Source organism: Phyllostomus hastatus, unplaced genomic scaffold (assembly GCF_019186645.2).
Source record: "Phyllostomus hastatus isolate PE091 unplaced genomic scaffold, TTU_PhHast_1.1 phas_scaffold_1674, whole genome shotgun sequence".
In the NCBI taxonomy this organism is placed as follows: Eukaryota; Metazoa; Chordata; class Mammalia; order Chiroptera; family Phyllostomidae; genus Phyllostomus; species Phyllostomus hastatus.
This window is the reverse complement of record NW_025334011.1, coordinates 29,884,494-29,912,252: the sequence shown is the minus strand read 5'-3', so window position 1 is coordinate 29,912,252 and position 27,759 is coordinate 29,884,494. Positions and strand designations below refer to the sequence as shown.

The 27,759-nt window shown below is 41.1% G+C and overlaps 1 protein-coding gene across 6 annotated transcripts in view; it reads right to left on the bottom strand.

Moving 5' to 3' along the window:
- The window catches only part of CELF2 (CUGBP Elav-like family member 2), a 391,137-nt gene that overhangs the window by 294,249 nt on the left and 69,129 nt on the right, over window positions 1-27,759 (bottom strand). Inside the window, exon 1 of one of the 6 annotated variants that reach the window (XM_045857937.1) lies at window positions 14,191-14,307. The exons of 1 other annotated variant lie outside the window; for it this stretch is intronic. In XM_045857937.1, the coding sequence (XP_045713893.1) occupies window positions 14,191-14,243 (53 nt within the window). In that variant the 5' untranslated portion in view covers window positions 14,244-14,307. Of the gene's footprint in view, window positions 1-1,684; window positions 1,761-1,961; window positions 2,140-14,190; window positions 14,308-27,759 lie in introns of those variants that run through there. 4 more of the 6 variants (XM_045857934.1, XM_045857935.1, XM_045857936.1 and 1 more) reach the window with 4 other exon arrangements.

Genomic DNA, 27,759 nt, shown 5'->3' with positions numbered 1-27,759 from the left:
GATTATCATTTACGAATCCTCTAGTTTTCCTCTTTTTTAAAAAGGTCAATTAAACAATAACTGGCAAACACTGAAAACAATTTAAGTTTGATTCCAAAGGACATCATCTGGGAATAACTAACATCTGGAAGATAAGTGGGGTAGAAGTGACATTTGGGTTCGTATGGATATTCCGGATCTAAAATACACAGGCTCTATTCAGAGGAAACAGTTTGAATAAGCCACCTACATCCACCTAATGAAAAGAACAAATTAAACATTCATAATTTAACTGGCAAAAGACAGCACCTTTTCGGAGGCCAGTAACACTTTAAATCCAGAGAACATTCATTAGCTAGATATATCATGGTCACTTACATAGCAGGTGACCATAAATTCAAATCATGGCCAAGCCAATTCTTCATTTCAGCCCCAACATTCCTCTGGAGAGGAGAAAACACACAAAATTTTCAATAGCTAATGTGAAAACATGTATTATATATCTATACATATATATTTAAGGGGGAGAAGATAGGAACATTTTAAAACCAGTATCATGGAACTGTTACTAACCAAGATTAATTTCTCCGAGAAAAGTGGCAAAAGCAAATTCAATATTTTAATTCATGTTATCTGATTATCTGAGTTGAGATAACGAACCTGATTGTGAGTTAATATCCACTGAAAGGACAATTCCCATTTAATTCTATCGTCTTTCTCTTCCATTAAAAAAAAAATTCCTAGGGGCTCAAATAATTGCCCACTGTGGAGTTTCTCAAGAATCTCTCGACTCATAACATTTAACATACAAGAAAAACAGTCTAACACCTTGGGGGAAGTTAGTTGCCAGGGAAATGGATCATAAAGCTCAGAATGGCATGAAAATTTCTAAGAGTACAGTAACGTGACAGAAAGAATATGGATGTTAAGTCTTACAGTGTGCAGAATAGGAAACATTTTAGGTGGACTCTTACCAAGGATAGCAGTCCTTTTTCCCCTAGATTAATCGTAGCCTAGATTCACTATAAACATTCTTGCCTGATAATTGACAATTTCACATATTCCAAGTCTAAAATGGACACAGACCTTTCACACCCACTTCTGGCAATCCCTTTCCTCTCTCTTCAGGTTTTCTTTTCACAACACGCTGACATACAGATAGATCCCACTGAGATGACAAAGTTTCTTTTGCCAGTTCAGGCACTACCAAAACGAACCAGCCAGATAAAAAGAAGACATACTTTCTTCAGGAACCCCAGCTCTCTACTTCTCCCAATAAACTCTACCCTAGTTTTACAACATGTAAAACTATCAGAAGCACATTAATTATTAAATTATAGGCTGTATATCAGACAAAACCACCATGATTACGTAAAAATTACCACTAATTTCTGCCACAGAGCACACCTGGCTATTGTAATGCTTTATAATTATGCTCTGCCACCACTACCCCTTTTTCTTTCTTTCCTCTTCTCTCCTTCCACTCTCACACTACAGAAAAGGAATCTTCGCAAATGCAAAGTCGGATGAGCGGATAATTTGGTAAGAAGGGATCTTTAAATGACCCAACAAAGCTCCAACAGCCCCACATTTCCAATGACATGAGCGTGCACGCGCGTACTCCACCCCGGGACGCCGCGCCCCGCTGACCGGTCCTCACTCGGTCCCGGCTCACGTCCGCAGGCCTGGCTCGCCGGTCCCCTACCCGATTCCGGACCCCAGTCCCCGCGCTCCGTCCTCCGGTCCCGGCGCCGCTCGGCAGGTCAAGACACTCTCCCTCCTCCCCACGCCCAGCGCGAGCTCGAAAGCCCTGGGGAGGCGGCTGGTTCGGAGCCGCCACCCGCGTTCCCGGGGCGGTGGAGCCGCCGAGCTTGCCTCGCCCTCCTCGGGGATCCAGGAAAGCGATTTGGCAGAGGCTGTCCGGCCGGGGGCCGCAAGTAGAGCGCCCACTCGGCTACACGTGCCCCCAGGGCCCCACTCACATTCGGTCGGGAACTAGCAGGCGGCCCTCGACCATCATGTCCGGGAGGAAATCCAGCTTGAAGGCAGAAGTCATGTTCGCAGCGCACGCGGCGCTCGGAGGGCGGGCGGTGTTGGGGGGGCGGGGGGCGGTGCGCGCGTCCGAGCGGCCGCGGGCGGCGAGACGGGCAGGGACAGGTGCGCGCGGCCTCCCCGGGGCGGCCGCCGGAGCCGGCACTTGTCACATTCTCTCCCCCTCCCTCACTCCGCCAATACCGTCCGTAATCTAGCGCCGAGGCCAAGATCTGCGGAGCGCCAGGTGCGGCGAGCGGAGGCGGAGCTGCGCGCCCGCGCGCCGCAGTTTAACCCCTGCTGGCTCGCCCGGGGGAGGGACATGCCCGAGGCAGCGGCTGGGGCTGCCTTGCTCACTGGATTTAAAATTAGCCCGACTTTTCCCAGGGTCCAGAGCGTCTAGAAACGCTCACCGCACTGAGTCTGCACTGTTCCTCCCAATTCCCCATTTCCACCGCGCCTGGCACGAGGAGAGCCGCTGCTAGGTTTCGTGCCAGTGTGTGGCCAAAGCCTAGTTCACCTATTAGTCAAAGCCAAGCTCCCAAAGACACCAGAGTGGAATCATCTCAATTGTTTGTTTAAATGCTCTCAGTGTTACATGTTTGCTAGTGTACGAACTAATCATAATAACTGAAATAGGATTCGTGGTTTAGCCAAAGTAAACATATCAAAAAAATGGCCCAAGTGAAATTTAGGGACTTATCTCAGAGCTTTAAGGGGAAAGATGAATCAATCTCTGCACAGTTATATGTTTATTTTTGTATCATCTTGAAAACACTAAGTATAAGGGACTGAAAATAAGAAACAGTAATAAATCATTTTCTTTTAAAAAGATAAATCACAAATTTGTCATTTCCAAGTATGTAATACAATGATTAAAAATCAATAGTGACTTCATTAAAGAGTGTTAAGCCTATAATGACCATGAAGCTTAAATTACCACTTAAGATTTGTGACTGATTTCCTGATAGGGATTGTGAATGACAGAATGCTTACAAAAAATACAAAATGAGTTGGATTTTCCCAGGTGATTTGCTCAAATTCTTAAAAGATAAGTAATTTATATGGTGGCATACTAATTTAGCATTCTCCTTATTGTTTTATTTGGTTATTTGGATGAAACCAAACTTTTCACAATGTCACATGTATGTAAGACTACTTCATGGCCTATTTCCCATTCTAAACATCATAAATTGCAGAGCAGACATTAATATTAATAGTTTGGCTCTTGGTAATCACAGTAGCCAGGGGGTTAAACAACTCAGTCACGTGTAGTTAAATGTATCACCTGTGTTAGATGTACCAAACACCACAATATGGAGGGGAAAAAAATCTCACCAATTCTTGTGTGATGAGAACTGACCAGCTTTAAAGGTTCTGAAGGAAAATATTTATATACCAATTTTAAATTCACATACCAATTTTAAATCCAGGCTTGATGCATTGAGCGATATGGAGTTAACAGGCCTGGAGTATTCAATTAAGGCCAAACATACATAATTCACTTGATTTCCTTCTCTGGCTGAACAATATATCTGGCTTTTGACCAGGATAATTCTAATTCCAAGACAGTTAATGTAGGACTAGGCCTAAACTTCATTTGAAAAACCAGGTCTAGGTTCATAAGGAATTGAAAAGCATGCAATAAATGAATTCTTGTATCCAAAATGCCCAAGCTTTCCCTAATACTGGGTTACATTTATTCCCTACCCCAGCTACTACAAGCTACGTTTGAAATTGTAAAAATTTTGTTGGTCTTTCAATAATTTTAATAATTGGCTGGATAAATGAGACAAACCTTGACAGTTTTTGGTTTTCCACACATTATTTACATAAATCCCAAATGTATATAACGAGCTGACTATATAAGAAATTTATTTTTAAACGAACGAACAGAACCAGTGCCCACAACAGAGGCAGAGCATAACTGCATTCATCAAAAGGAAAAAATGTTTTTAAATCAGCTATGGAATAAAGCGCCATCTATATCAACATTCTATGAGATAGAAAAGGCTTCATTAACATGTACACTTCTGAAATTTTTATTCTCCCTTTAATTGCATGTGAATTAGTTAGGCGAAGCTGTAGGGAAGCCCTCTTACTGACTTAAGCCTTCTCAGCAGTTTGTTAAATTCTCGCCACCAATCCCTGGAGGCCATCGTGGATTCAAAGCAGCTTTTAATCATACTATAAGGAGGGTGAAGTAGTGTGTAAGTAGGTCATAGAGAAAGAATTACAAGTGCATAGGTTATTGCCTTATTTAACAACTAGAGTGTACCAGAGTTTTCAAAGCACATTTGCTTCACCATTTAAAGTTAGAAGCAAGACTAGTGTCAAATATAAAAGATCACTCTTAAGTGGGATACAGTGACGACATGCACCAAGGAAAGCTTATGAGGTATGGTTGAGTTTAAATAGTTTGGCAGCCAAACTATGTAGTAGCCGCATAAGCACTTGATGTAGGTACCAGAGAGAAACAAATACACACCCCCAAGGGTTTTGTTTCCATGATGTAAGCACATGTACATTAGCCATTTTCAAAAATACAAATTTCAAAAGCTCTTGAGCTAAAAATGAAAACAAAAACACCCAACCAAAAACACCTGATGAAAAGCTTAAATTTCCCATTTAACTGCTTTGACAGAATGCAAAAAAAAATAAATAAGTAAAAATCTGAAAGCAACTCAGTGGGATCCCTTTTTAAAATGTTCATGTAGTAATGAACCATCAGGTATCATGTTTTGGCAGTTTGAGTTATTTGGCAGACAGCTCCACTGGGCCACTGTTGAGCACTTGGGTTCAATGAAGCTATTTTATAGCCAAGGATCTTATCACCAGCAGTGAAAGAGGATGGGGCCATCAGCAGGCTCCTCTTGCGGACACAACCTGGTTGATGACACCATGTAGGACCAGGCTTCCTCATAGTTTTAGCTTCACTGTAGAAAAACCTCAAGCTCATCCCTCAACCCATCCCCCTACCTTCACTAATTGTCTCCTTTTTTTTTTAATCAACTTGCTATTCATTTCCCAAACAAAAGGCAATTCAAGAATTGGAAGCACTTCAAGGGAAAGTTTCTGAATGACCTCATTTTTATACAAGGCCTTCCAAGGCAATCGGGTGCATTGTGCTGTTTCAGCAAACCCCTTTTCCTCTCATTCCTCATCTCTAATGGAGTTTTGACCAATGGTGATTGTTTGAGCTCTGAATTATCACTGGCATTTAAAAAAAGAAAAAGAAAAAAACCTCAGTGGAAACAGAGTGCTAATAAATGCATTTGTACATAGAGTACACACTGCTTGAAATCAAACAATCCTATTTCTGTCACCCTGCTCAATCCATGAACCGGAACGCAGTCCCTCAACCACGGCCCTACCTGCACCTTTGCACAGTGTCTTCTATAACTTAGAGACTGGTGCCTGGTAGATAACAATTGATGTTTGTAACCAAACGCTTTTCTTCTCCTCCAGGCAGCCTTGTATATTTTATGACAAATCTCCATTTTTAAAAAAGTGTTCCCTCACATAACCTTATGTATCACAATCTCTTTAAAAGCAGACCATCCGCTATGCAACTATACATGAAGTAGCACTGCTCTGTCAAGTCAAAAAGCCACCTTCACAAAGGGGTTTCCCCCCTCACTTCTGGCACATCTTTACAAAGTAGAATCCAAAACATCTTTCCCCTATCACATTTTCACATCAAATTTTATTAACATAGATGTTTGTTTTTTGTTTTCAAGCCCACTGTGCTCAGTGCCATTTGCAGCAAGAACTGCAGGCCCTATAAGGGGATTTCCCATCATTTCCAGCCAATAAATTTGAAATCCACATGAATTTTAAGTACCTAAGAGAGTATCTGACTTTGTGGCCATGTGTTTGTTCTTGGCTTACCCAGTTTCATTAGCAACTTGCAAAAAAACAAAACAACAACAGCAAAAAGCCAGACCTTTAAGTGATACATTGCAAATATATATCTTCTTAGCTCCATAAAATATCGCCTAAAAAATATAAGTGCTTAAATCACCAATCATAAGTTTAAAATGATCACCTTATTATTCCCCCACCCACTTTGAAAGCTTCTGGAATGGAGATTTTTATCACAGTCTTAAAACGACTTAAGTGAAATTAAATGCCAATAAAGATGAAATCATTATTAAACTCATATTTTACACTTTATGGGAATTTTAAGTAGTCACTTTCCCTTGAGAACAGCTGCTACTGGCTTTTTGCAATCTTGTATTTTTCTGAATCTGTTTTTAATAGAGCAAAAATACATAATGGTGAATTTATCTCCCTTCTGAAGAGGCCCTCAAACTGAAGATTGTTCTCTGCGTACATACCTTCGAGCTTGGAAATGAAGTGCCCCTCTAGAGTTTCCAGAAGCTTCCATTCCAAGGGGATGAAAGGTTAACGTTATGGGTCTGTCAGAGCCAGAGCCCAACCAGCTCATCACTTCCCCTTCCAATTTGCCTTTCCTTTTTCCTTCTTTCTCCATTACACTGCTGCTGACTTCTTTGTTTCCCCCACCCTCAGCTTTCTCTTTCTTTCTCCTCTTCCCTCTTTTCTCTCTCTCAAAGAAAAGCCAGAAAATGCCAGAAGCTTCCCTCTACAGCTGCTTGTCTGAAGAGGCAGGTGACTACAAAAGTGAAGTGACTTGTTGGTTGCTTATCTGTCAGAGAAATAAAGTTTGCCTTTGCTTTGACCAAGGCTGCTTTCTGACCTAGGAGCAGCTGTCTCTGGAGTCGGGCTGCCTTCCAGCTATTACCAGGGGGAGCAGGGGGAGGATGTAAGACTGTGTGTGTCCCATGAAGTGAGTGAATTGGATGTGAAAAAATTGGGAAGGAGAAGAATGGAGAAAAGATGGGGAGATGAAAAAGGCCTGTCTGTCCAGCATGGTGATTTGTACACAAAGGCACTCAAGAAAATAGCCTCTGAAGGAATGTTTCAGTGGCCTCTTGAAGATGCCGAGATTTGTCAGAGTATACCAGGTACCCTTATCTGGTGCCAGCCTGCCGGCAGGAACAAAATTTATACTTATCAGAATGAGGTTTTTAGTTCTTGGCAATCTACCCTTCAACACTCCCACCCCCACAAAATCTTTCTCCCAATTGGCCCAAGGTGCTCATCTTACTGTCACGTGTTGACTGCTTGAGGACTGACGACAGCTGAGTGGCAACAGCTGGGTGGATACAGTAGCAGGGCTAACCCTGGGTCCAGAGAGAAAGCAGCAACAGGTGGGGGTAAAAGCAAAAGACATGGAAGTTTTAGCCCGAGGGTGAGGTTGCCAGAGACAGACCTTGGCAAGAATCAAAATCTCAACTTGAGAGGAAATTTCTGCAGGTTTGACAGCCCCATTTGCTGGAATATCACTCCTTTCCCTGAACAAATGAATTAAAGTAGGGATTAAGAGAGCAAAAACCTGGGGTTCTGTAAAACAAAATACAGGAATCTACTTTACCCACAATGATGACAGAGGCCCATCAGAGAGCTTTTGGTTACAAGGATTAGAAGTCATCTGATACAGTGTGTGCAGACCAGACTCTTTAAGGCAAATGCTATTTTCAAACTCGGTGAAAAAGATTATAAGATTTAAGAACCACACCTGTTGGACTCTGCTTTTGATTCTGCCACAGAGTTGATGGACACTGGGAACATGTCATTTAATTTTCCAATTTGTCACTAGACTTTTGTCATATAGCTGGCCATCATTTCCTTGTGGGGATGAATGGCTGAAAAATCAAAACCTACCACGCTCCTCAGATGACAATGTGTTAGCCTAATTTTCCCTACAGCAATTATGTAACCAAGTTATTAAAGTGACGTGGAGATTGAAATACATTAAGGTTTTGAGCACAGGAAATTTATTTTTTCCCTGTAATATGGTTCAACTCTCTAGCCATTTTTAACTCATGATAGAGTTTTTTAAAAATCCCAAATGACTTTTTATTTAAATTTGCTTTTGATGCTAATTCACACGAAGTCCATTAAGGGAGGAAAAAAGGCTTATTTTCCCTTTTTCTTAAGAAAGCTACCCAAAATCTTCATGGCAAATTAATGTAACTATCTACCTGAGTTAAGTGGAATGTGTTCTTTCTTGTCTTATCTCTATCTACCGTTGGATGTAAACCTTTCCGTGACCCAATTGCTTCATCTCCCCATGCTCTTTGGAGGCTAATAGCTACATTTGCCCTATTTCACAGGAATATGGCAAGGTTAGAAAAGAGAGATAGGAATGACCTTGAGGATCTGAAAAAGAAAGGTGATGAGGCTCAGGATTTGTTTTGTTTAAAAAAAAAAAAGGACAAGGCCAGGGTTTTTTCCTAAGAACTCCCCTCTCCTCCTCACTCATCCATCCTTCAGGGCCCAGTTCAGCACCCCCTCCTCTGCGCTACAGCACTCAGTACCTTCTTACCCACTGTTCTTCCTGGTTCCTGGCCGTTGTGAGCTTCTGGACGGCTCAGACTCCGTCCTGTATCGAGGGCGATATATCTTTGTTGCTAGATTGGTTATGATTACAGTATGACTTGTTTTGGCCCCTTATACAGATAAAAAATCACATTTCAATTTATTAAGCTTTAAAATACTCCATTATTCCTTTTAACATCTGTTCCCATTTATATAGACTAAAGCCTGAGAAAAGTGAGGTTTGGGATACTTTAATTCAAAGACCTCATGAACATGTAGTGACAAAGAAAGGAGTTGGGACTAGAACTCAGAAGCAAAAAAACTGCTGATTTTTTTTTTTTTGCTTTCTTTTCCCTTTCTTATTGCATAGCTTAGACAGTGGCAACATTAGGAGATGTGTACAAATCAAATCCAAGATGGAAATACAGCCGCAGAGGAAGATCTGACTTGAAAGTATCAAATATCCAATTGTTATACTTTCAAGTTGTGGGCCAGGGAAGGACTTTGTTGACTTCTGAGTTACAATCCCTTCCTCCATGAGCTGGGTGTCTTCTAGGCCTGTTGCTTTACCTCTCTCAGTTTTTTAATCTGTAAAATGTGAATAACAGCACTATCACTAACTCTTGGATATCTGTGAGAATTAAATTAGATAAAAGAACCATCTAGTGTAGTGCCAGGCATAGAGTTGATTATTAATAAATTTTGATGTTATTCCTTACCTCAATCATAACACTCCCCCCCGCCCACAAATCTTTGTTTAAACCTAGAACTGGCTGGTGGGAAGGGAAAAAAATCCAGTCTTAATCTTATTCTATTGTATTAGTTTCCACTGACACTTCCACATGTAAGGCCAGCAGCCAAAGCCAGAGAGAAGAGGAAGGCTGTGGTTTGTGGAGAGCAGGCGCTGTACATCCAGGGGCTTGGAATGAGATCTCATCCCTTTTTATCAACTCAGGTTCCAGAGAGAAGGTCAAAATCAATCCTAACTGCTGCCACCAGGAACTCATGCCACCCACCTCCAACTCAGTACACTTTCACCTACAGAGGTGCTCCTTAAATCCCCTCTGAATGACCAGTCAGCCACCTCACAGAACTCACAAGGGAGCTAGGGTCTCAGACCAAGATATTAAAAAAGCAAAATGTGACAAAGACTACTGCATTGCAGGGCCCACAGTGGGCCTGAGGTGGACAGCATCATGGGAGGGGTGAGAAGCATCTGAAGCACGTCTGCATCAGGCACGACTGTGTCCATTCTAGTTGGTTCACACGCCATCTAGAACCAGCAGTGCCATCCATGGGTTTCAGTGGAGGTTTTACTGACTGCAGCTGCTGCCTTTCTCAAGACAGGCATTTAAACAGCCCCAGTTACTGTAGCTCTATCAGCCTTAAAACTTCAAACCTCAAGCTCTGCTTGACCAAGACAACAAAACTGGTTGAACTGAATGATTTTATAGGGAAATTCTAGTGTTTCTTTTTCTCTGAGGGCATGCTGGCAAGTCCTGCTTCATAAACTCTAGTGATTCATCACAATCCTAAACAGCCAACCATGGGCGGGTCAACTTGGAATGGGCGGAGGCGGCAGCCGGAGCTGTCCTGGTAATACATGGCATTCTGGGCCAGTGTCGTCCTCTCCCCACAGATGCTATTATTTCCTGTTAACTCTGATAGTCCTGACATACAAAAGAATGTGCTTGGGATCAGTCACAGTGAGAAGAACGCTATGGAGAAGAGAAGCATACCTGTGCATGATAATTCTTAAAATCAAGTAAAGCAGAAGATCACATTTGGGAACAAACTGTACCTCATCCCAAATTAGGGTTAACTAGCACAATTCTGAATTGAGCGGAGGTTCAAACTCTCTCTCTCTCTCTCTCTCTCTCTCTCTCTCTCTCTCTCTCTCTCTCTCTCTCTCTCTCTCTCTTGCATGTACGCCTGGCTTCCACCTCAGTCTGATCTTTGTAGATTGGTGCCACGTGATCGGAAAGATGCTATAGCTCTAGGACACTTCATTTGGAGTCTTAATGGGCTACAACCTTAAAACCTCACATATGCTTTCCTTCCTCTGACACCCTCTTCCCAATGTCAGTTCAGGAAAATGCCATGGATTTTAATCCTCTCTAAACCACTGCTGCCTTGTTTTTCCTGCAGAATAAAAGTCACTGTGAGTTTAGAAAAACTCCCAAAGCCAATAAACATTAGAGAAGCAATCAATAGTTTTATGAAAGGGGAAATCCCCCAGGAATTAGCAAAATGTAGAAAAGGCTAATAAGGACAATTGAAAGTGTTATTGCAACTGAACAGACTACTTGTTACTGCTTGAAGAGGTACAGAAAGATGCTCTGGAGCTGAATGAGACACCACTAAAGAAACTGCAGTCTTAGTGACTTTTACAGAAATCTCTATCCAGGAACCTCACTCGGAGGTTTCTAATTTCCTCACTACTGCGATTACACCAAATCAAGGTGTGTTTCTCATCTACAAAGCCTGACCCCTTGAATGGGAGCAATCATTCCCACACTGCACTCTTCCTTCTGCATTTTACCTTTCTTTTCATCATCCTTGGTGTTCCAGGGTCATGAGCAATGAACTTTCCATCAGCCACATTTTCACCTAATTAACCCCCCTGATTACAATAATTAGTATTGATTCACTCTTGGAATGACTTCCTATGTATTCAAGCACAATCTGTACTTGCTGTAAAGTTCCAGATATGAATATTAATCAAATACTCTTCTTTGTTTTTCAGCCCCAGAAGGATATTTTGCAATTGTATATACTCATATTAAAAAAAAAAAAAGAAAAGAAAAGAAAAAGAAAAATGGTGAGGTTTTATTTTAACAAATAAAGGAATACTAATTAATACATTGAGGGTACAGATCTCAGACAGAACACATCTAATGGGTATTTCCGAGGCTTGTGTGTGACCGGGCTCAGGATACAATCGTTACTCTATTGAAAGAAGCCATTGTCCCAGTTTGAATCTTTTGCTGTTCCTTTTCTGCAAGTCTGGGCTTTGAATTAAAATTTACTTTGGTGTTTGTTTAGGTCACTATCGAGGGGGATCATCACACATAGAGGCTGATGGCAGAATACAGATTACATATCTTGATACTGTTGTGAAAATAGGTGTAGACAAGTTTGCCAACTTCAGACAATCTCACGCCTTCCCATCAGGCTAAAGGAAAAGATAGTATGTATGTGGAATGCTGGAAATGGGGTCTCTGAATTCTGGCTTGTAATGGATCAAACCATGAGAAGGGGTTTCCCTCCTTTTTGGACCTGAGAGCAGAAAGAAGTCCAAGTGAATAGATCTCAGGTAAGTAATTATAATTTAGTCAAAAATTCAAAATGGAGGTTCTGAAGTTATATCTTTTTTTTTTTTTTTTCAGTATCCTACTGACAGTGAGCTAGGAAGCACAAGAGACTACTTTCCTTCCAAACCACAAAAAATTGCTTTGCAACCTTTGTTTTGGAATAAAAACTTCTCAGGAAAGCAGAATCTAGGTGTGCTGGCAACTGTGGGCTAGCTTCAGTTATAAAGCTTCACCAATTATCTTTTATGAGCTCATCCTAAAAGCAATTATTGGCATACCCGATGGAGTGAGCAGTTCAGGTCCCATTGGAAGTAGGAGAACATAATAAGCACGCATTCAAAATCCACTCTATTCACAATGGGTAACTTTTAAAATATCATTATGCTGCAGATACCTTTTGGGTCCACCCAGGCTCCAAATATATTGTTCATAAAAAAAAATCTATATTTGAGAAGGCAATTTACTTAGCCTGTAACATTAATTTGAATGATTCTGAATTAAGTATTTCATAACATTTCAACTGAAGTTAAAAAAATTGAAATATATGTCCAAACTCTAAAAAACAGTTAATATTTCATAATTGTGTTTTCATAAGAAATGCATCTTGTTCCTTATTTACCAGTAATATCACTAATTTAAACCACAATTAATCAAAGAGGAAATATTTATCACTAAATATTTAAAAGTTTTGCCCCTTCAAATGATTCCCCTTCTGTTTTTAAAAATTAGGTTCTTAATCTCTCTCCATAAATTTACTAATATTTTTCAAAATATTGCTCTGGCACAAGCAGCTAATTAAAGCAAAACACTAAAATGTTAGGTAAAAATTATTCTTTATGAAAACCAATTGCAGTGAGATGATTTTCATGGAAATCAATTACCATTTAATATTATAGGGTCTGTTCTTTTATATCTAGTATGAGAAGAAAAATCATTTCAATATTATGAGAAATTCAAACCAGATTTTTCCATTTTCTCTTTTTGAAGTCTCGCTGTATTCACCTTAGAAACCAGTGCTTATGTTATAAAAGAAAGATTTTTGAAGCCGTGAGAAATGTTTGCCCTGCATGGAAATGCGTCTTATGAGCACATAACCGTATTTCAGAAATCAGTATGTTCCATAGAGACCTGTAACTTACCAACTTAAAAGGTTTTATAATAATGGTTTGTGACCAAAATTATAAGGGCAAAAGTTCTCACTTGCCCCTGAATTTCTAAACTGTTTGTCTATCTGGATGTCAAGAGAGAAGACACAGGCTAAAGATTATAATTTACTTAAACATAGAAATATCCCTCTTAACTTCTCTCTCTCTTGCTACCTTCCATAAGTTCACCAAATTGGCAAATTTTAAATCCCCAAGTATATATACTGTAGGGGTATGTCTGATAAGAAGGTATTTGCCGGAATGATAATGGTATTACAAGCAGTCTCAATCAATACATTTCTTTCTGTAGTTAACAGAGAGGTAAGCAATAAATCTCTAACTTAATCCAACCGACATAGCTGCAAAATGCAAAAAGCTCTATGAACGGCAGATATTAAATTTTTTAAAAGCACAAAACCCACAAACAAGTAGTGCTAAAAGCTTTCATTCTGTATAGTCTATACAAACAAGATTATAGCAGATAAAAAGGGTGTTTAGAAAGAAAAAAAAAAAGGCCCAGACATGCATTAAGCTAGTTTGACAGCTCCATTGTTCAACCGGTCCCATTGTCAGACCCAAAGATGTATTCAGTGCTACAATGTCTGCTAGCAAATAAACAAAAGACTACATTTTTCAAAGCAGGATGCCAATTCTCTCATAATTCTTTCTCTGCTTCCAAAAGGTCAGTGGTGGCTCGTTCTCAGTATGCGAAAGAACCCTGACATAGATGGAGGAAACAAATATTTGTTTTCAATACATGGGACCCAGAATGCCGTGCATGAACAGAGGTATTTAAACAGGTACACATTTTGGCAAACAGGATAAAGTGACCCAAACCTGGTAACACAGAAGGGCTATCTAGGTAGGCTAAGTCCAGATTAGAACAGTATTTGGAACGCAAGTCTAATATGGGGTCTCCTTAGCTCCTTTTTCAGTGATTATTCCATGCAGAGTGCATAATAATGAAAGAGGCTTAGACATTGCAAAGGAAAAGACAAACCAAGAGCTAGATTCAGAGCCTTTAAAATGAGCCACTGGCCACTCACAAATCGCAGCGAGCAAAAACATGCTAAGCTTTCAAAAGGCAACTCGTGCAAATAGAACTCGCACACAGCAGTCCCTTTCCTTTCTCTCGCTTGCTCTCTTTCTCCCAATCTCTTGGTCTCGATTTTGTTTCCCTCTTTCTCTCTTCCTCTCCAGATCATTTTTTTCTCTTCTAAGATAAGGAAGCTACTTGCTTCAGAGCATGATTATTGTTTCAGCCAGTTCTGGAAACAAGAAAAACATACATTAAAACAAAGGCCACCACAACATACCTTAAAAGCAGCTCCTCATTTCTCATAGTAACAGCGGATTTGGGACAGCGCATGCTTTCTGCACTGAGACACTGATAGTCTCAACAAAGCCAGTTCAGAAGTGCGCTCAAACATCAATGCCACAGTAGCTGTTCACTAATGCGCGCGCTCTCCCTCTCCCTCTCTCCCTCTCTCCCTCTCTCCCTCCCTTTCTCTCTCTCTCTCTCTCTCTCTCTCTCTCTCTCTCTCTCTCTCTCTCTCTGTCTCTCCCTCTCTCTCTCTTGCCCCACTCTCTTGTCTAGTCAAATTCTGAATGGTGGAGCAAAGGGGCTCCTGCAGACTCACTAAATAGAAATAATCCTCTCTGACAAGTTATGTTGTCTAGGCATATTTTCACATTAGTACACTGTGCTGCCTATAGGGGTCTTGTGTGCATTCACTCAAGCCTGGCTGGTGTTGGTTCTCCTAATTACCGTCTTAAAAAATTGGAAAGAAAAATAAGGGACTCGTTTACCTTTCTCTTATACATTTAATAGCAGAGCCAATTTCACGTTTTCTTTTTGTTATCAACTATCAGCAGGCATCACAGACAACAAGAGAAGATTTGGATAGATTGGTGTGCTGGAAAGGATTTTTGCTTCTCTTTTCTGGGACACTCAATTCACAGTTGAATTCATCAATTCCTCTAGTCTTGTCCTCAGGAACAGTGACAAGGTCAAGACCCTTAGTCCCACCCTGGGTCAAGGATGTGGAGGACAGAAATTAGGGAACTTGGATATACTTAACAGAGTTCCTGCAGATCAGAGCCATAATCAACCTGAAGTGGGGCATCTAAGGGAGGCAGGCAATGCAAAGATTGTCACACTGAAGTCCTAACTGACACTGGAGCATCTTCCTCGAAAGGCCAATTGGGTGCTCTTTTCCAAAATAAGAAAAACCTGCTTCCCTACTTTATTATACTCACTGAGCTTAGCATACAGTTAGCCAGGGAAAATACACATTGCACTTGTGTCTATTGGAATTAAAAGAATCCTGTGCAGATTAGCCAAGGAAAACAGCAAGTTAAACACACACAGAAAAGACGAGATGCTACAGACAGAATAGGCAGTTGTCCAAAAGTACAAATGAAGGCACCGCTCCGGAAGGTGTGTGCTGATGGGAAACCAAAAATGCTCTCATCCTGGATGGAACAACACAGAACACAGCCCGAAACAGATCTGGATCACTGGATGCTAGTTTTCTCACTTCCAGGCTCCAAGTACCTCCTCACCTGTCTCCTGTCAACACAACCATGCTCCTCAGTAACAGCCTGGAGTTCAAGCTTTTATGGAAATAAACGAGGGGTGGAGAAAAGAACAATGAGCTCCAGTTTCCTTCCTATTTGAAGACCTGAAATACACCTCAATATCTTCATAGATTTCTGACCTCTGAACTTAGCCTTGACCCATAGCTAGGGAAATGGAGACCTTCTGGAGGGTGATGAAGGTTCTTTACTCTCCACTGCACAGTAATCTCGCTTAGAGTGTCAACTGGCCTGAAGACAATAAGCCAAGGTGACAGCAGTCACCATCGCTATTTCTGGAAGGCAGTCAGCTAACAGGATAAATAACCTGACAAAGGTCAAATAATGAAATGAGAGCCTTGGCCCTAGAACCACCATATGTTTACATTTCCATCCTTCGTTGTAGCCTATGAAAGTTATAGTGTGAATATATGAAAGTGAATGACCTTGCCAGGGAAAGACAGTATAAAAAATCTAAGATGTTCTTTGGGAGCCAGATAAACATCATGTAAATGAGCTTAGACCCAGAGGCCTTGGAGATAAAGGGTCTGAGCCGTGCCTTGGGGAACCACTGGTGGGTGCTGAGGCAACAATCGCTTCACCTCTCTGCAGCTCTCTTTGCCCCAGCAGCTAAGTGGGGGTGACTAAAGTGAATGTGTTTGAAAGCACCTGAAGAGCCAGGCAGTAATGAAACTGGGTGTGTTCTGCCACTGCCAATATTAATAAAAAGGAGAATGAGTGAACTGCCATAGACCACAGTTTTGTCTGTTAGAGACAGGTAAGAATATGCTGCTCAGACAGAAATCCCTTTTTTTAACACTTTCATCCAATTTCTAGTGTGGCCTGAACGATGAAGCAAGTCCTAACATATAATGATAATGCTTTTGCTTATCCACAAATAGATCCTTAGCATCAGAAGCCAGTGCTTTGGTACATGCTGCTATTCCTATAATGAAATGAATTATGGGCCCATAATAATAAGGACTGGGATTGAATCAAACCATTAAACATTTAATTTTCTCTCCACTTTCTTTTCAGTCTAGGTACCTAAATAATGAGACAACTACAGAGGTAAGAGTGTTGGACTTGTCCAAACTCCATTACTGACAGATTGAAAGTCTTATATCCACCAGTTGTATGTGCTGAAATTGTAGTTGTAAAGCTGAATGAATAGAAAAAAAGGTATGCTATCTTTACATTTGCATATTGTATTGTACATCTTTGATTCCGAATCCACACTTGATTAATCTTTGTACTTCTTAATCCACTAAATCAAATAACTTTCCCTTAGCTGGTACTTAATAAATATTAGCTAAATAAAGAGATGAATTTATTCTTAACTCTTGGAACTTTGGAGAGAAGACTACAATTGGCCTGTGCATATTCAAGGTTTGAACTCCATAGGTCCATTTATATGTAGACTTTTCCCAATAAATACAGTAATGTAAATGCATTTCTCTTCTTTATGATTTTCTTAATGACAGTTTCTTTTCTCTAGCTTACTTTATTGTAAGAATACAGTACATAATACATATAACATACAAAATATATGTCAATTGACTGTTTATGTTGTTGGTAAGGGTTCTGGTCAACAGTAAGCTATTACTAATTAAGTTTTGGGGGAGTCAAAAGTTATACATGGATTTTTAACTGTGTCCCTAACCACCACATTGTTCAAAAGTCAACTGTATTTTATTTTCAAAATTCTTTTTATGTAGTTTCCTCAACAAATATGCAGGGAAAAAAACCACACTTTTTATTTTAATTCAGTCATTTAGTTGGCACAGCAGACAACACTGAGAATTCCTTACATGTGATTATGTTTTAAATTTCACACCCCTTTCACATTTATTAGCTAATTTAGTCCCCATAACAACACTGTAGGCAGGCAGGGCTGATACTCTTACATCTCAGCTGAGAAAGTAAGTTCAAGTGGAAGAAGATGGAACGACTTGCCCACAGAAGGTGCAGTAATGACGGAGCATGAGGACTCAGCCCACAGCCTCCCGGGCCTGCGCTCCTGCCATAGCGCCACAGTGCGGCCACCTGCGAGCAACCGGCTCAGGCACACACCCAGCAAGGCAGGGCTTATAAGTGTTCAGTGTAACAAACTGCACCCTGTTCCAGTGTGATAACCTTAGAGGTTAGGTAGTAGATTAATGCAAAATTGATTAAAAGGTTATATTTTTGACTACTAGTATTTATCAATTCCTTTCAAAGAGTTATTTCAACTGAAGGTTGAATTAAAACTAGGCAGACTAAGCACTTTAGGGGACAAATTATTATTTGGGGGGTTATCTGCAATGGCAGTTAATTTAACAATCCTGATTATTAACTTTGTAGGGAAATTTTTTCAAAAGGACTAACAGAGATAATTAGCAAAACAAAAACTTAGCTTATTGCAAAGTTCTCTATATCCCAAAAGATGTTTTTAACTTTATAAATGAAATGTTTAGCTAGTAATGCGAACTTGGTGAGGAAAAAACTGGAAAAGCACTGCAATGTGGGACTCCAGGGGTGAGCTGAGAATCAGCCCTTTAAAGGTTTATTATATGTGCAGTCATAAATTATAGGTAATTTCTACAATAAAAAGCTAACTTTCTAAATGCAACATTAACGACACCAACTTTTTTCTGCCTTGTATGCCTGTCTTGTCTTTGCATTTGAGTGTTTGCGTTGCCAGGGTAATGGGAAGTACCATTTCGATGGGAGTGTATGACATGAGGTGTGCTGGAGACATAGGGTCAGGGAACACAGATCAGTCCTCTGATGAAGGGTGGGACAGAAATCTAGCATGTTTCTCAGGTTCCTGTCCTAAAAGAACACTCTTGGAATGCAGAGGTATGGAGGACATAAAATCTATTTAGTTGCTAGTTTCAGAGAGTTAGTTTATTCAGGCTGCTATAAGGAAATACCACAGACTAGCTGGCTTGTAAACAACCACAACAGTTCTGAAGGTGAGAAGTCCAAGATCAAGGTGCCAGCTGGCTCCTTCTTGCTATGTCTTCCTGTGACAGACGGGGCTAGGGAACCCTGTGGGGTCTCTTTTATTAACAGCAGTGATCCCAAACACAAGAGCTCTGCCTCATGATCACCTGCCAAAGGTCCCACCTCCTAATACCATTGCATAAGGCATTAGGATGTCAACGTATGAATTTGCGGGGGGACATAGCAGATACCACAAATTGCCAGGTTTAATTAAGAAACATACCATATTGTTATAAAAGATGAAACAACAACAGAGAATTTGTAAATACTGAGCAGTGACCAAGGTCTACAAGAAATAGATTTCCAACATACTCGGTGCATGACAGACACACAGTAGGTGCTGAGTAAAGTTGTTAAATCTGTGTGTTAGTGGATGTGTTTCCACCTAGACATGGTATGGAGCAGAAGACACAAAGTTCCTCTGATTGTCTTTGTGAACCTCAGAGGAAGGGTCTCCAAGGGCAAAGAGGGGCAAGGCAGTAGAGTCTGCACAGGGACCAGCCCAGAGCAGCACTCAGCGGGAGCTGGAATGAATGGAATATGGAACAGTCCTGTTCTTCCAGATGCCAGTGACCCCTTTGCCTTGAGGGGAAAACCCTCCAAAGCCAAAGGGACACAGGTATCACAAGTCACAACCTGAAACGTAAAACTGACAGTTGGCCTGAAGTAAAACCTTAAAGAAAGGGTTTGATGGCAATCTGAGGATCCATGTACCGTGAGTTCCTTGCACTTGAGCACTCCAAAAACTACCTCCAAGTCACATTTCAGAAGCAGGGGGCCACTATCTCAGTAACAAATCCATGGGCCCTGAGTGCCAAACTGACTTTCCTTCCTAAGCCAAGGGACTACTTAGTCACCTTCAAAATGTTTTCTAGGATGAGAGGGCTATGGAGGTGAGTAATTAGCAAGAATAATTGTAAAGCCCCTTAAAATTAGAAAGTATCATCTTTATCAATAAGTAGGTATAAATAATAAGCCATAAAGTACTCAGAGCTCCAAGAAGCTACTTGAAAATAGACACTAGATCAATTTAAGAGCTATTATTATAAAGAGTAATAGTAATAGTCATGACTGCTTGCCATGAAGGAAAAGAGTTCTAAAAACAGACACCATGAAGCAGATTTACAGAACTCTTTCTGTGCAGATAGGGAAAGGTTCATTGAAGACAGAAAGAAGAAAGTAAAGGATTTCCCACAAAAAGAACATCATAAATAGCCTCATTGATAAAATAACTAATTTTGGTCTGTGAACCCTTATAACTTAGCAAATAACATGTTCACAATTGAGTGATTATTTTTGGCCTAATATTTTGCCAACGGCTGCCCTTGGGCAGATGGGAAATCTTAAGAAAGCCAGAGGTGACTATACATAAGTTAGGCATTAACATTTGCACAGGAGATGGGCCAAGCTTATTACTGCTATTTTTAAGGCAGACACATGCACACACAGCCACCATTCTGCCTGCTCAAACTGCCATGTCAGAGAGATTTCTGTAATGGACATGGAGAGTTTGGTGCACTTGAGGATCCCTCTTTCTTAGTGGTTTTGATCTTAGGGAATCCAAAGAAGTTAAAAGCACAAGTGTAATGAAGGCCATCATTGGAGTAGACAAGTCTGCCATGCAAGAAGGTGAGACCAAGATGGGAATTCATGTGGTTTTATGATAGAAATGAAAGAGAAGCACAGATGGCCTGGGAAAGATGCTTTCCAAACAACCATAATACAGCTCTTACAGAATGTGCAGGTGCTTTAAATGTTATATTTCTGAATGTGTTGCTCTCTGAAATTATATTATCTACTTATATACTTGTTTATTATCTCTTCCCTCACCTGCACCTAAGTTGCATAAAAACAGGAACTTCGTTTTATCACCACTTTAGAATAATATGTGGCATATGGTAGACACTTAATAAACATTTGTTCAATGGCTGGATTTCTCTGTGAAGCATTCTTTTTGTTAAGTGACCTAATCTCAGTGGCTTACAGCTATATAACACAATTGGTGAAAAACTCACCATGCTCAACTATGAACAGTCAGTAGGCTAGAAGTTCCGAGGGACAGAAAGATCAGGAGGTCCTATTCCTGACTTTAAGGACTTGATACACTCATTGACATGCAATGATAAAGCTCGTTGCTTCACTTTTTTTTGGAACTTTAACTCACCATTTGTATGGGTACACAGAGAATGAAGTAATCAATGAATATATTTCCCTTATTACTTGCCATAATGCTGACATTTGGGAACTGATGAACTACAGGCAGGTAGGACAGGGCACTGACGAGGAGATGAGTAGATAAACTTTCAGAATTAAGGGCAATGGGAGTGAAGTTGGAGGATATGTTTTATGATGTCTTGGAAAAAGCCAGTGTCCTTATAGGCCAGGAACAAGAATCAGAAGTCAGTCTAATTTTTGCTTCATTCATTTGCAGGAGTAGATCTACTCCGTGTGTTTAACTCTTTAGCTAACTGTGCCATAATTTGAAAAGTTAGTGAGTTGATCTCCTTCTCCCAAGGAAGGTCTGCTTACTCCCCTCTTATCTCACTGGGTCCCCAGGGACCTGCAGCAAGTTATCTTCTTATTAGGTCCATCTTCTGCCTGCCATTCAAAACAAAACAAGACAGTAAACACTATTAAATGCCACATTCATTTCTTTAAGTCAGTTCCTAATGAGATGGATCCTCACTTTTAAAAGTGTATTAATTTTATTTTGTTTCACCCTACAGGGCTAGATATTAAACATTACTGTGACTTCTCTATTCCTGTCATATATAATTTGTGTGTGTGTGTGTGTGTTTATATATATATATATAATGTTTTAAGTATATGACTAAGTCACAATCTTCAAAGGAAAGGTGCTTGAGGCCAAAGGGGTGATGGAGATTAGGCGGAAAGGACACAGCAATCCACACCAAGCACTGGCGACAGAAGCCATGAAAGGTTTTCGAGCAGCTCTAGAAAGTTAACTCTGGTTTCAGCATTAAGCATGAACTGAGAACAGAGAGAGGCCCGGAGTCATGGAGGCAGTGGGTAAGCCAGCAAACAAGGAAGAGGTAACGTGGACTGTGAGGCTGGTTCTCCTACTCGTGGACCACTCACTGCCATCATCTGAGATGCTCCATGTAAGACGGAGTGACTCCATTATCAGAGCAATCCAGTAAATCAGTATTACTGTCCACATTACACAAGTAAGGACATTGGGGGCCTGGGAGTTGAAGAAAGGCCCAAGTTGATTGGCAGTAAGTGCTGGAGATGGTAGTCAGGCTTAGCTGTATTCAGCTGTGCCTCAGAGATAAGGTGGTAAAAGATCTTTTAGTGGCAGGATCGTTATATGGACAACCGAAGAGGTGGGATGAATACAGAAGAGTGGAAGATAATCCTGATGCTTCTAACATGGACAATTTGGCAAATGATGACACTGCTATGGTGGAAAAAACAACAGAAAAAGGTAAAAGAGAGTAGATGGGAAAGATAAATGATTCCACTGTGGATAAACTGAGCTTGCGATGCCTGCAGGCAGGCCTTCCGAGTAGAGGACGCATAGACCTCCTGCATGTGTGATGAGAGCAGCCAGGAGGAGTAGCGAGGGCAACAAAATAAACCAAGACCAGAACCCCAGGGCAAATCAAAAATTGAGGAGGAGGCAAAGAAGGATGCTTCAGTGAAAGGGAGGTTTGAACATATTACTGAAGAGTTTTAAACTTAGCTGGGGAGAGAAAACATACGCACGTCAAGCGTTGAGCTACTTTGCTGTATCTGATCCCAATGAATTATTTGTTTGGATGCTAAATGAAAAAGCAGGGTAGTACAAATAGGAGGCAAGAAGGTTCTGAAAGTTTCAGGAATCCGTTGGGAACTGGGGCGGTAACTATAGAAGACAGCCTAGTTTGAAAGGGAATCGAGCTACTTTCACATCTGCATCTCCGAACCCAGTTTACAGAACAGAAAAGCAACAGCAAAAGTCGTTTTTGAAGGTGTCTGTGAATGTTGCCAGATAAGGATTCTGAAAGTTATCAGGAACTATAAACTATAGACTTGGAGAACATTTCCTGGGTCAACTATTTTAAACTTTTTAGTGAAGTGACATATACTTAGAGAAAAGCACCCATGAGTATATTACAGAGGGAACCTCACCCAAATGAACAAAACCTTGGGTCTGTTTTCAATCCCATAACCAAAGCATGACTTGATGACTATAAATATATAGGAACTAGAATGCTTGTGAGTAAAAATTGCCTGTGAGGCAGTGAGAGTCAGCAGAACCATACCTTTTCTGGAACCCACTGACTTTTCACCACCTACATGACCCTGATTCAGGCTCTCAGGGTTTCCAAGGAGACCCTCTCTTGCCAGTCTCACCAGTGCTGATCCATTCTACCTATTCCACACGGCTATGTCTCTAATATCAAATTATGGACATATGTGCTTCATGCTTGGAACCCATTAGAACTTTCCCCCTGCCCTAAAGATGAAGTCCAAGCTGCATAACTGGGTCATGAGGCCTACCCACATCGCCAACCCTATCTCATGTGTTTTCTCACCTAGCACACTGTGCTCTTTCTCCACCGACTTCTTTTGAGTCCTCAAATACCTGATTATTGTTGCCTCTGTGCTGTTGTTCATGCTGTTTCCTACTCATGCAAAACTCTCCTGGTGATCTCCAACTCCCACCAGATTTATTTCTGCTTTATTTATTGAGCTTAAATGTCAAGTGCTGAGCACAAAAATATGTGCTCAAAAATACTTGCTGGCTGGCTGAATACATAAATAAGTAGAGGATATTGCCTCAGTAGCAAAGGAAATACAAAGATGTCAGAATATAGTCCCAGTTAAAAAAAAATATGATGAAACCAATCAACCACACTTTTTTCTTTTTGCGGGACTACAATGTTAGTTTTCTAAAGTTGAATTCAAAGGAGCTACTAGTCATGGCCTCTGCCCTCAGAGGGCATCACAGAATATATGATCATGTTAGAAAGACAGAACTTACCCATACAAAACAAGGATAATTGATTGTCTATTGCTGTAGTAGTTTATGAGCCATGAGAGCTCCAAGGAAGGAAAGGTGGGAGTTGGCTGGAGTAATCTGAGAGTCTTTCATGGAGGAATAAGATTTGAGGCAATCTTAAAAAGTATGATTACACATGGGGAGGCCACAAAGTGGAGACCAGACTGAAGACAGTTTATGTGGGAGACAGTGAAAAGAAATTCCGAATAAAATACCACAAGTATTGACAAATGTAGGGAAATTAAAGAAACTAGGAAGAGTGAGGCCAGACTGTGAATCTTATTAACTGAGCAAAGGAATCTGGATTCAACATAATAAGCAATGGGGATTCAGTGTAATTTCTGGATCAGTAAATGAGAATCCTCTCCAAATATGCCAATGAGAAAGTTAGAAACAGCTCTGGCAGCTGGTAGGCCATGATGTTTCCAACTTATAAACAACTCTTACAGAACACAGAAATAATCAGACTTTGAGACTCTTGTAGAAGAAGAGAAAGACAAAGACATTGCAGCTACAATAATGAAATATCCCCTTCTTCCAACTGCTTATTTCCCAGTGATGTCTGGCTCTGCTTTAATCTTCCTAATCTTTAGATAAAACTACCAAGATCCCTGGATTAGTCAGCTGGGGCTGCTATAAAAAATTACTGTGAACTGGGTGGCTTAATCAACAGAAATCTATTTCTCACAATTCTGGAGGCTGGAAGTCCAAGATCAAGATATCAGAAGAGCTGGTTTCTCCTGAGGGCTCTCTCCTCGACTTGCATACAGCCACCCTCTCTCTGTGTCTCCACACAGGTTTTCCTCTGCACACATACATCCCTGTTGTGTCTTCCTCTTCTTATAAGGACCCAGTTCTATTACCCTTATGACCTCATTAACCTTAGTTACCTCCTTAAAGGCCCTAGCTTCAAATACAGACACATTGTGAGATACTAGGGGTTAGGATTTCATTACATGAATTTGTGGCAGGGTAGAGACACAATTCAGTCAATAACAATACCCAATACTTCCTAAAAACACCCAATCAAGAACTGTCTGCTTCCTTAAAACTTTCTAGTACGTGCACAAGCCCTATGTCCGTACTAAGTCCCTTCCTAACTCCTTTTTCTCAGGTGCCCCATCATACATTGGTGAGCATGCTCCTTTGCTACAGCAAGTTATACCTGACTTTGACTCGGAGTGTGATCCTGGGGACTTTGGCTTTTGGGCTTCCACACAAGGATCTTCCACATTCCTGAACCTTACCTTTCCCATGCCTTGTGCCTGCCTGAACTGCCATTCCTCCTTCCTGGTTACGTGCTGCTCATCCTTCGAGACTCAGTTCAAATATCACCTTCCCTTCAAGCACTTCCTGATCTACTCTTTCTCCTACTGGAATTACATTTCCCTTGTCATGGCTCTGTAATTTGTCAACCAGCCTTGGCTGAACTACATTTCCCAGACTTGACTTTATAATTATTTTTAATGTGTCTGGGGAGGGTACGCCACAGGAAGATTCTCAGGAGAGGTGAAGAACTGAGGGAAAGCAACTGCCACTGTCGCTGGTGGGCTGGGCCTGTAACTGCTCTACCCTCCCACAATCCTCCCTGAGTGTCTGTCACTTCTGGCCCAGGGCTACGTGTTTACCTCTACCTTCAAGGTCACCAAGGCAGAGGCAACAAGAACTGACATGTGTTTCAGTCCATCCTTGAGCGCTTCCAGCTCGGGTTTCTGGGTTCTAGCCTGCCCTTGACCTCTCCCACCCCCACTTTACCACCGCCTTCTTTTCTTGACTGTTTGGCCTGTGGACATCAACTTTAGCATCAGATGCGGAGGAAAAACCTTTACAGAGACTTCCTAACCTACTGCCAGAACTGTGTGAAGTCAAATCCCTGTACTAACTGTCTATCCATCTATCTATCATCCATCTATCTATCCTACTGCCCCTGCTTCTCTGGTTGACCCTGACTGCCACACCCCTCCTCTGAGATAAGTCTCCGTACTTTATCCAACCCTTAAATATACTTCACTAGTACCATTTGTCATACTTTACTGTCATTATTTGTGTGGTGGATTAGATTATCTTGCCAATTCTTCATGCCCTGTCTCTATCATCTAACCTATAGTGTACTGGGAGTAGGTGGAATATATTTCCCTACTCCAGTGGCATTGGGCTTGACAATGTGACTTGTTTCAGCTGTTAAAAAGTCAGCAGGCATTATATTAAATGTGCTTGTGTGGTTTAGTTTGGGTTTTTACGTTCTGTGACCTGCCATGAGAAAAGCATGCCCCTTCCACCAGGGCCTCAGAACAAACACACATAGAAAAGATCTCAGCCCAACTCACAGACTGGAGCCAAGCACAGCAGACTTACAGCCTGAAAGAGAGCTGCCTAACCCAATCTGCCAAACCACAATTTACCCGCAGACTCACAGTGTAAGAGTAAGTGTATAATGTTGCAAGCCGTATTGTGGAATCATTATTGTACAGCCTCATTGCAGCAACTGTCTAGTAAATTACTTTTCTTTTCTGTACCCCAATTTGATTGTTGGCTCCTTGAGACCAGAGACCACAGTGACAATTTCTATTTCTCCAATGCCTACTAAAATGACTGATACATAGTAGATGTTCAATAAATGTTTGTTACATACTAGAATAAATCAACAAATGACCAGATGATCAAAGAACCACATGGAGGAAGACATGAAGGGGGTGTTAGAAAAAATAAATTAACAGAGGCACATAGGATGGAAATGAGGAAAGTGAGTCTAGGAGCAAGCATTAGTAGAATGTGGTCTGTGCAAAGTCATGCAAGAGAATGTTACCTGCCCTTTATTTTCTGATGATCAAATGTTCAAAAGGCCACAGATGTTCCATATGACTCCAGTAATCTTTGAAGAGCATTTTTTTTCCTACTGTGAACTTGCATGAGTCTTTTGGGGGGCAGCTGGCATGAAAAGCAGCAGTGCCTGTCTAGAGTCACTATAATGTTAGAAAAATTAACAAAAGTTGAAAAGCCTGAACCTCCTGAACCTCCTTCAGAAAAAAAAATGAAGAAAATAAAATTATCAGGAAGTAAAACTTTCCTATTGTCCCTTCAGGTGACCTTGTCTCTGTAACCATCTAATCTGTTGTGGTGAGTTTATGGCCCTCTTGACCCACTGATCTCTTTGGTTGTTGTTGAAAGGCTGGGGTGTATCCAAAGCTCCCAGCCTGGTCACCAAAGGTCTATGTAGCCTGGGCAAACACATGGGAGATGAAAGCAGGTCTCCACAGAAGAAGTCCTCCCAGCTGAGACCGTTGCCACATTCCCTTAGAGCATGTGTCACGGTCCTGTCATTAGAATTGCTCCTTACGAGACAGAGCTTGAAGGATGCCAAATTCATTAGTGTTTGCAGTTGAACTTTTCAAACCTTTGCCTTACATTGAACAACACACACATACACATGTACACATGAATGTCCAACACCACAGATATGCACACACATTCTACTGTGCTCTTATTTTAAATATCTTATTTATTACTTTTTAGAGAAGAGGGGAAGGGAGGGAAAAAAGAGAGAGAGAGAGGAACATTAATGTGTGAGAGATACATCTGTCGGTTGCCTCTCACACACCCCCACCCGGGGACCTGGCCTACAACCCAGGCATGTGCCTTGATGGGGAATCAAACTGGTGACTTTTTGGTTCTCAGGCCGGTACTCAATCCATACCAGCCAGGCCTATATTGTGTTTTGAAGAATAAAAAGATAGTTTGCTTATTGCTTGGTGCCAATCATAAAATGAGATTAAAGCTGCTGTTTTATGCATTTGAAAGTTATACTCACCAAAGTCATGCTTTCTCTAAGCTCTGAATTTCAAAAGGAATATTTCATAAGAACAACCCCCCTCAACACACACCACACCTCAAAAACCTGCCATAATCATGTGTTCATTTCCATTTCTATAAATGAGAAAAACATTTCCGGGGGATCTGAGATTGTAGAGGAGTAAGTGGAAGCTGCTCAAACCTCCTCTCTGGACCAAACTGGAATTACAGCTAAATTGTATAGACATTATTCTGAATATCCAACTAAACACTAGCTGGAGAGAGGCTCTATAACCCAGGACAGACAGAAGAAACCAGTTCACCACAATGAGACTGATAGGGAGTGTGGAAGAGGTGTGAGAGGGCTAGCTGGGCTCCCATGGGTGGCAGCTGAAGTCCTGGAGAAGGGATATTTCAGTGGCCAGGGATCCCTCTGAGTAGTGTGGGCTCTAAAACAAAGATGGGCTCCTCAGCCTATAGCACCAGAGATGCCCAGATACAAAGAAAACCAGACAACATCCAT